Here is a 14,992-nt window from a genome sequence, read left to right on the forward strand (position 1 = left end):
AACTGTGGAGACACTACAGCTACAGAACATACCTGGAGGAGCAGGAACCCAAAGTTTTTCCCTATCACCTGGCCCTCCAGCTCTCTCGCTGCAAACATCAAGCAGCACAGTGTTATGTCAGCACGGTTCTCTGCTAGGCACCATTTTTATGGGTCAGTTCCTTGTTGCAGAGCATTGCTCGCCCTCACATCTAGCTTGTATGTGCTGTCAAACACATTTTGTTGCAAATACCATGGGCTTAATAATCTTCATAATGCTGTGGCTTTGTGTATTCCCATTATAAGAGAGGTTTATTTACAATACTGATGAACATTTCCACGTAGATAAAATTACATTAAGAGGGATATTCCCTTTGATGTAATGTGTTTTACTCTATAGGAAGGAAAAGCCTTAATGTTCATTGTAATTTAGTCTCATTCCTTCACAAAATAAAAGCTATTCAGCAGGTTACAAGTATGAGGACTTCTTCAGCATACAATAAATAGTCCCTTCTTGGTAACCAGTTCACTGTTAGCAACAAAAAGGCATTTATAAGATCAACAGTTCAGATCTTTTCTATTGTTTAAATTTATCAGCAGGTTTTGTAACATGGCAGAATGTTACAGTAATTTTCATTTAAACAATGAGTATTATAACAGGTATTCAAGGGAAAAAGACTGGTGACCTGAGAGTTTTAGCCACACTTAGTACAACTGAAGACTGCACTTGTAAAAACCCTCAATAATGCAATTGGAGGTTAAACCAATAGATTATATAATTATAAATAATATCTCCATAAAATAGTGCATATGTTGTACATGAAGTCCTCAGCAACACTACTTTTAGACAAATTAAATAGATCTACACACAAATTTTCCTAGATTATAACATCCTGACAGGGTGGTTAGAAATCTAAGCACATCAAGAACACAATTCTTCCAAGTACCTACTGAATCCAAAACTCCTCTCCCCCCAAGAACTGAGTATCGAAGTTCTTAACAACCCAGCTCAGTAATTTTTGACTAAACAATTCACAAGAGAATTAAATTTAAATTAAATCACTTGTAATCTAAACAGTCACCTTGTAAAACACTATAGCATTAACTACAAACTTGAAGGAGAATTACAGCTTGCTCATACTTCTAAGCAAATGCCAAAAAATAATGAAACATTCATAGCTTTACCTCTAGCTTGTAATTACATGTTGAAAGTGAAATCTCCCCTTACAGAAAGGAGAAATATTTTTGGTTAAAAGCAAGCCAGAGTATTCTGTACATTAAAGCCACACACTCAGTCACTTTCTGACCACATTCTTATTTTCATTGCCGTAGTTCTTCATTTTCACTTCAATAAAAACCATACAATTCTGAGCAAAAGCAACTAAAGTGCTCTATGAGAAGTGGAAAACTTCATACTCTCTTTGTTTTGTTAAGAAAGGAAATAAGTCCACAGAAAGTCCAATTCAGTTTGAAATATATTTGCATGTTCAGATTTTAACTTCCAAGAAAAAAGATAAATCACAATAGCATTGATGCAATTGTTTCAGCAAAACTAAGAGGACACAAAAGAAGCTATTGCAAGCCTACAGAAACAGATGTGAGGAGTGCGTGCATAATTAAACACGTTTAAGTAAAACATGTTTTGCACTTCAAATCAAGCTGTACTTTTGCTATTAAGTACTTTGCATAATCCATCAGCACAATCACACTGAGCACAACTTCTAGGCAAGGAGGAGTTATTGAAGGAGTAGCCAGGTTCAAGCTGAGAGATCAGTGATGCTTTTACTTGCACACTGAGTGAGAGAAGTGCATTTAAAACACTGCTAGCCAAGGTCAGCATAGATGTTTAAGTCAAGGTTTCATACCAAACTTAGAGGTAGCATTAAAACTATGGCTTTCTTCCCTGAGAAGTGACATTGAAGAACAGTTGCAACATTTCTGCAGATGTTGCCTCAGGTTTAGGTAGACTGTCCTCAGATTAAATTTTCAACATAAATCAATATAAATGAAACAGATACTTCAAAAAAACCCTGACTCAGCCCATTTTTTCCTACCTCATAAAACATATACAGAGAAAGCAGCGTAAGTCCAAGGTTGTAGACCACTAGAATACCCCTGCACGAGAAGGGTTGCTTATTCCGCATGTACTTTGGTCCTAGCCATACGATTAGTAAGTACAAGACTGAGAAGATGAAGGTAGGTGTATAGTTCTCCAGAAGAAGCCATCCTTTTACTCTGGGGTCTGAAACAAACAAAAACATATGAACACTTAGATTTTGAAAGGGGAAGAGTTCAATGCACCAAGAAGCAGCTCTACCCAAAATGCTTCTAGAAGGAAAGCAGCAAGCCCTTTTAAGGGCCACACTGCTAACTACAGCAAACTGTCACAAACAAGATTTTAGTTATACAGTTGTTAAAGCAGAAAGAATTCTCTTCTTAAAGCAAAAATATTCTTAAATTATTACTGCTATTCCTTTTAAATACTCATTACCATTCAGAATTGTCATCCATCTTTAATACCACAAAGAGGCTTAAATTATAAAGAAAATCTTTAATGACCCTCTCCCCCTTATTCTCTCAAACCAACTTCTCACAACAGTACACGCATTTTCCTCACAGAGCCAGCAAAGCTGACAGTGCAGCAGATACCTTTGTGTTCATCAGTGGGTGATCCTGATAATTATTTCCTAATCAATACTAATACAATTAGACACTTACGTATGTGCCACTCAAAAGGATTAAGTTTTGGAGTCCTCATATGAGCAATGAAACAGAGCAGTCAGTCCGGTCTGACAAACCAGTCTGTTTGGCAGCGTGTTGACTGGTCAGGAAAAGCACATAACGCACCCCAAATGAGAGGGTTTCAGGGGAACATTAGGGACAAGTGCATGATCCTCTTGAACCACAACTGTGTTTGTCCACACCAACCACAGTATTTCACTCCTCTCACTAAAGTCGGCCCAAAGGACTGAAACCAAGTTTACCAAATTATAATTGAACAATTCAAATATTGCTGCCATTCACAGCCCTGACTTAATTTTAAAGGAGTCATATGTGGATCCTGAATATAAGAAATGAGGCCTTAAATGTAGGTTGGGAAGTAGTTAAGAAAGCTGGGGAATTGCTTGGATTTGCCACCTTTATGGTTCATTATTTTTAAGACACGGCAAATGTAGACCATATGCCAGCACATGCAGTAAGTAATATCAGAACATCCAGACTAATTTAAACTGTCTTAGTATGAAGAAGTGGGAAGGAACAAAGGCACTGAGCTACTAAAAGCAAACAGAAAACACATTTTGAAGGATCAGAGGCTTGTTCCACCTCCTGTGGACTATGTCGTGCGAGGAAGTGGCACTACCATCAGAGGTCCAGTGGGACAAAAAAAAAGAAGAGGTAGAAAAGATGCTACTGCAGCCATCAGAGGAAGAAAACACATGCCACTGAGCAGCATTGCTATGCACACTCTGTGTGGGATGCTGACATTTAATCCCCCCTGTTCAGGACAGGGTGGAACATGGCCACCCCTACCCTAGCTGGAAGCCCACTGCCCGTCTGGTCCCACTGCCTGTTTCTCACACTGATCAAGATTGTTGTCCTCCATCTGCAGACTTCTTCCCAGTGAAAAACCCACCAAAACCATTGTTTCTTAAAAAAAAAAAATGGTTTCAAAGAAGCAATGCTTTAAAAAAAAAACCACTTATTTTTTCAGTGAAAAATTCCTTTGCAACTATTTCTGAGGGCAAGAGTATTTTTACTCCATCAAATGCAAAACTAAAAAAAAAATTTAATAAAGCTATTATTAAAATCTAAATTAAAAAAAAAAAGGTGGTAAAGATCTCAGTGAGATAAGTCATTCACTAAGACTAGCAACATGAACTTAACTGACAGTAAGAATAGCAGCACATATGATTGTCATACCTGAAGAGTTAATAATTCTTCAGGTCAAAAGATCAGAGGGACTGAGCAGAATCATACAGTCTTTATAAAGAATCATACAGTTTGTTGCTTTGCAGATATTAAAAGAAGTAGTCACCTGTCAACATCAGGATGTTAGAAGGAAGCTGTTTCTTGCGTTCTAGTATCTGCACTTTAATATTGGGTTTATTTATGTATTTAATTTTTGTCAAATCTTACCTCTGGGTCCAAGCCAAACATCAAGGTAGCTATTGATTGTTTTATCTACAAGTTCCATTTTTCAACCTATTGAAATGAAAAAAAGAAAGTTAGCTCTTCAGCTCACAAAAATAATCATCTGAACACCATCTGCTAGGGTTAGCAAAGAAAATACTAATCTGCAAAAACTGCAGCAGACATACTGGACATTACCAGCATATATAAAGTACATAAAGCTTATTCTAATCCCGGAGAACCCCTAGTGAAGGAGCAGCATTTCACACGAAATAGTCATGGATCTAGATACGTAGAAGCTTAAAATAACAAGTTCAGATTAACCTGAAGTTCTTTTTAACTCTGTATCTTGTAAGTGCAAATACAGGATGGCATCTTGCAAGAGATCCTTCTGCAGTGAGAAAGAGGAGGAGGAAGACAGCTGGACCTTGAGAAAGCCAGCAACATTGACATTTTCAAATAAATACTAAGAAGCTCTTTTAACAAAGATATAGCTGGTGAGGAGGAGGAGGAGAGAAGGGAAAAAAGTAAAAACTGGTTCTGCTGTCACTTTTGCAGAGAGGTGACTGATCACAGCTCTTGGTTAACAGCCATAAAACCAAGAGATCAACAGTTACTGAATGACAGAGAGGGCTGCAGAGGCAAGGGAGAAAACATGGCAGTTTGTGGCACAAGCATCACCATCTAGTTCCAGAAACTGCTTGAGGGTAAGACATCACCAGATAAGGCTTATCTAACATCAGTACAGCAGAGTGATTAAAATGTCATCTGTCAGCGCCTCATGTAGCCAGTAATTACTGGTAGCACCTGGCAGATATACTGTAGTACAGAAGTTGCTGTACCTCCCTAAGGTTAAAGCAGAAAAGGAGTAGCCACACTTTCCATGAACAGGGACAGATGTCCATGAGGCTGTTCAAGAGAAGAGGAAGCAATTTTCTTCTTAAGAAAAATAACAACAAACACCCCCAAAACAAACCAAAACCCAAACGCCCCCAAATCCCTCCCCCCCAAAAGTACTAATATTAACAGCAACTTTTAGTTACCGGGAAAAAAAAACCTAAGTAACACATAAGCTATCGTCATAGCCACAGCACAAACTGAAACAATGACATGAGTTTACACGTAGTTGCTAACAACAGAAAATTTCATGTCTTTTTTTTTCCAGTTTTAGCCAGCGACATCTCTCTTCACATGTAAAAAACCCTGCCTCTAGGAGATTTCTGATTTATGCAAGTAAGACTTAGATTTATTTTATTTAATTTTAAAGATCCAATTTAGATTGGATATAAGGAAGAAGTTATTTACTGTGAGGGTGGTGAAGCACTGGAATGGGTTGCCCAAGGAACCTGTAAATGCTCCATCCCTGGTGGTGCTCAAGACCAGGTTGGACAGAGCCTTGGGTGACATTGTTTAGTGTGAAGTGTCCTTGCCCACGGCAGGGGGGTTGGAACTTGATGATCTTAAGGTCCTTTCCAGCCCTAACTATTCTATAATTCTATGATTAAGATGAAGAGTAGGTCCTCTGGTTTTAGTCAGATGGAACTGACACTTCCACTTCCTTTGAGGCCAGTGAGAAAAGCCAAGCAGGATGCAAAAAATGTCCTGGTCCAAAGCGGGACTGAAGCTGCCTGGCACCCATAGAGGCTTTGACTTCCCATGGGACCAAGAAAATGCAACAGACTTGGCTGTGTCTTCTATGTAATACACATCCCTTCTACTGCAAGGCTCCCGACTTGCTCACCAAGGATTTCTGGCTGCACCCCCAACCCACCGTTTCCCATGGGGTCTCTTAGGGACACACACTGAAGAGGACTTTCCCTTCTGTGTGCATAGTCTTTGTACTGCTTTGGACTACAAACTGGCACAGAAACCTCCCTGGAATCTGATTACCAGGCACAAACAAAATAGCTTGATTAAAATAACCAGGAGTGCTAAAAGACTTCTTCAGTCCTGATTCATACCACTTTTATTTTCCGACTGAAGAAGCCTAGCCCAAATAAGCACACACTTGACAAGAAGGTGCATTTTTGGGATTACATCACCTCACCAGTTATGACACACAGAGGCTGCAAGCACTTGCATGAATGGCCATAGCCCTGGCACACCACTGTTGTAGGAATAAGGAAATTTAACTGAGGAGCTTATGCTGCGCTACCAGAAGCATGAACATCAGGAAGACTGAGAAATGAGTGTATCATTTCAAAGGAGAAGAAAGGAAGATATCCAAAGCAAGCTTGTTTCCCCTCCTCCTCCTTTTTAAAATCTGTCAGCTATTAAACATTGCCAGGAAAAGCACTCCCCAGCAGATAATTCATTTTGTTGCCTAAAATCCCCACACTTAATTTGTCTCTCCTTTGATCCCGTACTGATTGACTTAGTTACACAGCACTGCACCATACAATCACCCAGCATCTGTGCCAGACTTCATCTCCCCTTTTTGCAGAGGAATACTTCAGAGGGGAGAGTCTGTTTCAAAAAAAAAAAAACCAAAACAAACAACAAAGGTTTCTTATACAAAAATATTGTAAGAAAAAGCTCAATTCAGAACCAACTTGCTTTATACTGCTGTTTGCTGAACACTGAAAATGCAGATATGTAAGTGAAACAACTAAAAAACGAGAAACAAACCCAGCATAGCTATAGCAAAGACAACAAGAAATGAAACTGTGTGTTCAACCCTCCCACAAAATTTGCAGAAAATCTTATTCCCCAAGAGGAGGAGGCTTTCTGCAGAGGTCTCATCTTTTTCATGCTGTGACCCCAAGACAGCTTTTTGTGCCAGCATTATCAGACAGCAGACTGTAAAAGGCACAGCAAAGGAGGAACTACTTCTGGTGTCGATTTCCAGAATCTGCAGAAAAAGAAATTGTTTCAAAAGGAACTCATTTGCGTAACAGTAAAACAGAGGGAAACAATATGCTTTTGTTCCAGAGGGGGTGATGTGAAAATGCATCAAGTCTCCTGCCAACAGCCACACAACATTAAACACTGCTTCAATGGCAGGAACTACAAAGGTTCTTTTTTAATTAGAATAGTTTCCCAATTCAGAGGAACATCGACTCCCAGAAAAATTAAATGAGTGGCCATTTGAAATCTGCATGTTTCCTAATACTGAAAGTAAGCAAATTCTGCAACTGACCACATACACAAACAGATCACTAGCAATACTCCTTTACCTAGAAGCCATCTCACAGAGAGGCACATTATTCATACAGTAGTTTGGATTGGAAGGGACCTTTAACTGGTCATCTAGTCCAATCCCCCCTGCAATGAACAGACATCTTAAAACAGACAGGGTTGTTCAGAGCCCTGTCCAACCTGACCTTGAATGTTTCCAAGGATGGGACATCTACCACCTCTCTGAACAACCTGGTTCCATTGCCTCACCACCCTCATTGTAAAAAATGTTTTCCTTCTATGTACTCTAAATCTACCCTCTTTTAGTTTAAAGCCTCGTCCTATCACAATATGGCCGACTAAAAAGTCTGCTTCCATATTCTTTATCAGGCACCTTTAGGTACTGGAAGGCTGCAATAAGGTCCCCCTTATTAAGAGAACCTTCTCTTCTCCAGGCTGAACAACCCCAACTCTCTCAGCCTGCCTTCACAGGAGAGGTGCTCCAGCCCTCTGATCATTTTTATAGCCCTCCTCTGGACCTGCTCCAACAGGTCCATGTATCTCCTGCAGTGAGGAATCTGGAGCTGAATGCAGATTCTAGTGGGATCTCACCAGAGTGGAGGAGAGGGGCAAAATCACCTCCCTTGGCCTGCTGGCCATACTCCTTTTGATGCAACCCAGGATACGGCTGGCTTTCTGGGCTGTGAATGCCCATTGCTAGGTCATGTCCAGCTTCTCATCCACCAGCACCCTCAAGTCTTTCTCTGCAGGGCTGTATTGATACTGGGGATTGCTCCAACCCAGGTGCAGGACCTTGCACTTGGCCTTGTTAAACATGAGGTTTGTATGGTCTACTTCTTGAGCTTGTCCAGGTCCCTGCTGATGGCATCGCATCCCTCAGGTGGGTCAACCCTTCACTCAGTCTGGTGTCATCAACAAACCTGCTGAGGGTGCACTCGATTCTGCCTTTCTACAGTGGACAGGAAAGAAATCATCCTTTCTGCTACCACATTTTACTAGTGCAGTAAGGCTCCTGAACACCAGGGCAAGCTGGATCTGAGTCTGAAAGCACCCAGGCTTAGAACCTGAAAGATGCTTTACTCCTTCAAGTTCAAGTATTTCATCCAGGAAAAGGCATATCTGATGTCTTAAACAAAACAAAGTAAGTGGGCTCCCAAATCTGCAACACAGACATAATGAAAGCTAAATTTACAACTTGCCCCAACAAGATTGAGCCACATCATTAAAATATTACTTTTCCAAAAATCCTCTGGATTTAGACAGACAGGGACATTTTGGGCATCCACAGAACATTCTGCATCCTTGATCCACTTCTGGCACTGCGAGCTGGGACATGCACTGTGCTCCAGCAGTCACCCTGTGTCTGGGCTGAAGAGGTGAGCTCTGCCCTGCCACTCAAGTCCATGCATGGATGACCCTGGTGCTCCTTCATGTGGCAATCAAAAATACAGGCCAAAGGCTACACAGAAATGTGCTTTTCTTGCAATATTTTTCTTTTTTTTTTGTTGAAATTATTTATAAAGTTTTTTCCTACAGGTTACTAGCAGTGACAACCGGCTCTTCCAACATGAAACACTACTCTGAGGAAAAAAGGGCTGCTAAATACTTAAGTATTTTAGCAGCTCCCACCCTTCAAAGGAAATCCTCTCCTAAGCTTTCCACAGAAAACACATTCTGGAAGTTTATGCCAAAAAGTGATTTAAAAATTCTTGGTCACATTTTAATGTTGTTTCTTGAGTTTCTTCTTGGAGTAACTTCAGTTGCAGATACTTTCAGGTACAAAGATAAAGCACAAAACCACAAAGGTTTGCTCCCTGTCCCATGCCACCCTTTTTAAACCAGACAGCAGCAACAAAACATTCTGGGCTGAAAGCTCAAAGCACTGGGAGCCTGCTTGCTTTCAGCAGGATCCTCCAGCTCTCATCCTGCTGCTCAAGAACTCCCCGGAACAACAGACCCCAGTTTTCACATGTAAGTGCCTGAACTTGAGTTCCAAAAAAATCCCCAAAATAGACATCAAAATAATCTTGCTATCTTCTGACAGGAATGTACTGCCAGGCCTGGCTGCTGAGCCTTCTTGGAAAACAGCCACTTTCTCTGGTCTTAAATTAGGACTTTGCAGCCTAATTTTAGGCATTTGATTTTGGAAATCTTGAACTGTGTTTTCTCATCGAAGCAATGTTTCCCAGTCCCTGCCACTGCCCTCCTCCAAAAGTACAAACTATCCCTTCTCCAAAAACACAATGATCATGCTGGCTTTGGCTTTTGTAAAAGTACTGGAATTGAAAACACTCAGCTGCTCAAGAACTGGAAGACAGCATCGATAATCAAAGCTGTCAACCATTTTCTGTCCACTTTCCAAAGCTGCCCAGTTTCTCCTTTCTATTCTTAAAGCCTTAACTGCCCTTTTTGAACACCTCTACACCCTCTTAGGTCCCAAACATGCTCAGCATTAGCAATAAAAGAAATTTAGAATAAACCACAGTCCATATTGATCTGAAAGCTGCTTATTTTATGGGAAGCAGCTGAAGCATGATTTTGCACTTCAGTTTTGTTAAAATGCAGGAAACTATTTTTAATCTTTATTTTGCAAGTGTATCTCTAGCAAAGCGATGCGGATTTTAGGCCCACCATGCATCAATAGCAAATCCTCCAGCCTGCTGCTGATTCATGGGGACCCACAGTGCTGAGCTTTCAGTCTCACCAGCAGTGCCATCACAAGGAAGTTTAGAAAGAAATGATTTGTATAAAACACAGGGAAGTGTAAAAAATGCAGGACAAAGGAGAGAAGCCAGTCTCAAACAGTTTAACCTCAATGGTATTTCAAAGCATGCGAAAGTGCAGGGGGTACAGGAAGACTTTGGCCAGTTAACCAGGGGTATGATTTCATGCCATTACTTTTCCTGTCATTCCACTCCCTCCAAATCCTGCAGTAATGATTACTTTCCTGCATAAACCCAGTTGTGGTAATTAAAGCATTTTACAGAACAGAAACAAATAGAAGAAAGGATACTGCAAAATGGAATGACTAAATGTGTTCAATACCCAATACCTCATTAAACCAGAATCTAATCATCTACAGACAGGTGAGTTAAGACAAATCACATATCCCTGCAGTTTTATTCACATTTTCAGCAAATCTGGACTAGCTTAAATTAGGATCTGAGAGTTCTAGGATTTGGACATTCACATGCATTTCATCCCCCTCACTGTCAACAGCTCTTGCTGCACCACAAGATAACTTCAGCCAGAGGGAAAACACTGAAGGATATGGCCAGGCACTAAGAACAAGTTGAAAGCAACCATACAAATGTATTAAGAATCAGGAGGAAAATGGTACATCACGACCTCTCCATCCCAGAGGGATGCATCCAGCTACAAATAAAGATCTCTCACGCCGCAGAGCTCCCCTTAGCAGCAGCAGATCTGGCATCCCTCAGCACTACAGTAAAATGCTTTTTGCAACAGCATGCATTTTTCCAGAATAAAATGTTGGAGGGGGTACCCTGTGCCCATGCCTCAGCACTGTGATACTGGAAACTTCCTTGTCACTGGCAGCTTAGAGCACGCTGCTGTTAGAGTAATGAAGTGCAGACTGCAAAAGTATTTACAGAAATAAAATGGTGAGGAAGAAAAGGCAAAGCAAGCAGGTTTATTCAACTGCTGTGTGGTAACAGCACGCAACTATAAACGAGCAAGGACACTGCACAGACAACTCCAGGCTAGGGAGTTAAAGAACTGGTTTGTTAGTTAGTTAGTTAGTTAGTTAGTTAGTTAATTTAAAATGGGACAGAAACAGAAGAGAGGATCTGTAGCAAACTAGATGGAAACAGGGAGAATACATGCATGGCACAAGAGCTACTAGTTGACCTTTTTGGAAGGAAAGCCAAAGCACAGTATTTGCTGTATAGCTGTGCTCCAAAGCCCTCCTCCCCAGGCAGTATGTGAATGTTTATTAAAAGCTATAAACAGATGCTTATTAATCTGAAGCTCCCTCTTTTTTCAAAGCTGTTCTGGTATTGCAGTTGGGAAAGCACCGCTAGCTGCAGCTCACAATGGCAAGTTAGCCAGAAGAAGCCTGGGAAGGTAAAGAGAGAGAAGGTGAAGGAGTCAAAAGCTAAGCCCAGAGAACCATAAGGACTTCAGCTTTCATTCTGGGTCTCCTTTCTCTCATTGAAGTGACACCTTCAAGAAAGACTGAAAAACTGCTCTCCTCTCCTTTAATAAAGGGACTCTTATGATCTCTGTGCACTTCACTCAAACCAACTTTTTACTTGCACAAGAGAAAAATGAAGATTCAGACCCCAAAGTCTATTTTAATGAGTCTCCTTGGTCAAAAGGCTGCATTTTCTAACAACAGAGGTCATGACACCACAGCCAACAGGTCCAAAGGACAGAGAAGCCCAGTCTTGCATGACTGTTACTAGCAGCAGAGTTCAAGAGTACTGTGCAGCTTCAGGACAGTAAACCTCAATTTACCTTTTTTTTTTTTTTTTTTACATGCCACCATCTCATAATTAAAATTTAAAACCCAAGAAGTATGAAGAAACAGAAGAGTTACAAATGGGGCTGTCCTCTCACCTGAAACCTCATTTTCTTCAGCACCAGCAGCCGCGGCACTGAGTCTGAGCACCAAGAGAGGTTCTGGCACCAGCCTGCCCCTTCCTCCTGCTGAGGTCTGAAGCCAGAGGACATCTCAAGAATAAAACTTAAAGTACAGGGCAGATCTATAATTCTTCGTTATCTTCTTTGCATTTACTAACTTGCTATCTGACCCATAAAAGCATCTGCAATTCTCTTGCACATGTGAAAGCAAGAAATGGCTGAGCACAGCTATCCAGTAAACCAGGTTTAGCTATAAAAAGGTTGTCTGGGGCTCACATGCCGACTAGATACAGTGATCCAATGAAAATCTGAGTAATTAGGGGAAGATCGTAAAAGCTGAGGGGTGACAGTCACGAAGGCAATGCTATGCCATGCAAGCTGACTACTACAGGGATAACAGTACACATAAAACCTGAATTAAGATGTCCTGCTAAGATGTGTAACTACAACCTCTGTGTTCAGATGGGTAAAATGACGCCTTTTGGGGGACTGCTTGTGTTTGGGAAACTAGATCACACTGAAAAAGCACACACAAACAAGTCACCCTTAGGCAAGTATGTTAAGTATTTATTTGAGTGCTTACTTTCATTTCCAGTGGGCATGGGGTAGTACCTGGAGTGATACTGGAGAAGCCAAATTCCCTGGTGGGCCCTAATGCACATTCCTCAATAAAATAGTTACATTCCTCAATAAAAGTTAATTTCTACACTTTTACCCTAAAGGAAGAAAAGATGCATCCTGACACTGCAAATGCATGGCACATCTTTCCTTGCCGTTTTGTCATCTGACCAGCTCACTATGAGAAGCCAATCTTAAAACCTTTCTATATTTCTGCTGTACTCCTGTGAGACATGAGCTAATCCTGTACGGCTGCAGCTGCACCAGTACTTGGTGCCTTCATTTTAAGATGCTAAACATCATGCCAGATTGTACAACCACACAAAGTGAACAGTACTAACAAAACAAAGTCAGTCTAGCTTCAAACAGAAGATAGTACCAAAAATGTTCCTTTTCCCACCATTCTGAGAATTAAGATAAAAGAGAAAAAAAAAAAAAAAGATTCCAGGTACAATTGTTATGTCACGGCATCATTCTGCTCAGGACAAAACCCTGTCAAACCCCTTGCCTTTAAAACAGCACAAAAATCATTGCCTCATCATTCAGAAAAGCAACTGCCTTTGAACATCTAAACTCCTCTCCAAATAATAAAGATGTTGATGCTATCTATGCAAAGTAAGATGTTGACATTTGTTTTCTTCCTGCCCCGAACTGACAAGGAATACTGAAAGTGAAAACTACATGTCTTGTATAGAGGCAGAAGTTGACGAGACTGGAGATTTCTAACAGATTCATCAGTCAGATCATTCCTCCCCTTTCCCTTCTTGCACAACACTTAGCACATCTGCAAATTAAGTGTTCCCAGAACTGTGTAGGCAACTGATGGTGGTTCTGTTACACAAGCTCAGGGGTGAAAAGCCTGGTGGGTCCCGAGGAGCTGAACATCCTTGCCTGCACTAGACCAATCCCAAACCAACCCCTGATGAGAACCAGCAAGTTCAGGATACAGAATCACTGCTGTAACAAGGGCCCCTGTAAAAGATGACTAACCTGTACATTTCTACCTGTACATTTTCTTAGTTTAATGTTGGTAGCACTTTCCTATCTATTACTTCACTGGAAGCCCCTGCTCCATGCACCAAGTACTGCAGTTTCTTACATTTTATTGTTTTAAGGGGAGAAAGACCAACCAGCCAATTAAAAGGAAATACTGTAATGGTAAAGCTTAGTGTGATCTTACCACTACTCTATGAATGAGTCTATAGACAACTGAAGGAAAAAAAAGGCCACACTGTCCACATGTCTGGCAACTGCCAAGCTGTTTTCTACAAGATTGTATTATAAAAAACTCAGGTTCCTGCAGAAGTCAGGCAGGGAACTCCAGCAAAATAAGTCAGTTTCCTCCAGAATTTAACCACTTTCTTCTATTAGGAAGATAAAACAAACTCCTGGTGCAGTGGAAACTCCACTGCCATTAAAACCTGTTCCAATGAAGAACACACTAGACTGAACTTCCAGCTGTAGTGCTAAGGTGCAAAAGGTTTACTGCATTCGCTTCACGCTTTCAAAAGCACTAGAGCAAAGGCAGGGTTGGTATTGTAATTTCCTATATCTGCTTTAAATATAGGGACAAACTAACACACCCATATAAGCAGCAGGAAGTAAGTATCCTCCCCGACCCTGCAGCTATCCCATCCTCTGCAGGGCAGCAGTCCCCTAGAGAAGTGGGTACCAAATTCACCTCCTCTGCCTCATCACTTGTGCAAAGTCCCTCTCAAACAACGTCTGCAGAAACTTCCGCATTCCTAAAGATAAGCTCCCTCCACATAGGCATTTTTTCTGCTCATGCCAGCTATGGTGCTGGCTTATGCCCACCAGTAACCATCACATCACTTCATCCGTGCTGGACTGCTCCATTCAGCCAGGTCCATACCTCTACCTGAGGCATGTGGGGTTACCAGGAGCAACCAAGAACAGATTTGACACTGCTGCAAGGGGTGCTTTCATTCCTTTCTTACTCTCAAGTGGAGTGAAGCAGGGAAAAACTGAGGTAGCCCCCCCAAAAAATCAACCTAGTAAGAAGACCAGCTTTCAGGCATGTCTGCTCCACCACCCAATTTACTGCAGAAGAAGCACCAGTCCGAGGCAGGCACATGTGTGACAGTGAGGTCTTACCTGACTGCAGATGAGAAAAGCCATTGCACTGCACCCAGCAAGAAAATGGAACCACAGCAGAAAGAAAGGCAAATAAAACAGGTAGACAAAAAGACACAGAATTTTTAAAGCTGAATTCTAAAAGGCGATTAAGAGAAGGCCAAAATAAAAGGCACTGCACACACATAATTTTACATATAGAATGGTTCTAGTGAAAGTTACAGAAAAAAGAAAATGTGAAATAACAAAAGGCCATACAGGATATGTTATGCAGAGCTAACTTGCAGACACATTACTTTACTGCACTGTAAAAAGCAAACAGCAGCCTTCCTTCCCTCCCTTATTGTTCAAAATACGGAGACCAATTCTAAGACACTTTACTATGTTTCTGTCTTGAAAACTACAGGACTAATGATGGTCTCAAGGTA

General features: G+C 41.1%; 1 protein-coding gene across 1 annotated transcript in view; it reads right to left on the bottom strand.

The window, feature by feature from the left end:
* ELOVL5 (ELOVL fatty acid elongase 5) overlaps positions 1–14,992 on the bottom strand; it is a 39,102-nt gene that overhangs the window by 12,412 nt on the left and 11,698 nt on the right. The window contains exons 2-3 of the mRNA XM_057414004.1: positions 4,116–4,181; positions 2,033–2,220 (exon numbers count right to left, since the gene is read on the bottom strand). Coding sequence (XP_057269987.1) covers positions 2,033–2,220; positions 4,116–4,173 — 246 coding nt within the window. The 5' untranslated portion in view covers positions 4,174–4,181. The remainder of the gene's footprint in view (positions 1–2,032; positions 2,221–4,115; positions 4,182–14,992) is intronic.

The sequence above is a fragment of the Pezoporus wallicus genome, unplaced genomic scaffold, assembly GCF_028554395.1.
Source record: "Pezoporus wallicus isolate ANWC-B61680 ecotype Strahan unplaced genomic scaffold, APGP_CSIRO_Pwel_v1 contig_6428, whole genome shotgun sequence".
Taxonomy (NCBI): Eukaryota; Metazoa; Chordata; class Aves; order Psittaciformes; family Psittacidae; genus Pezoporus; species Pezoporus wallicus.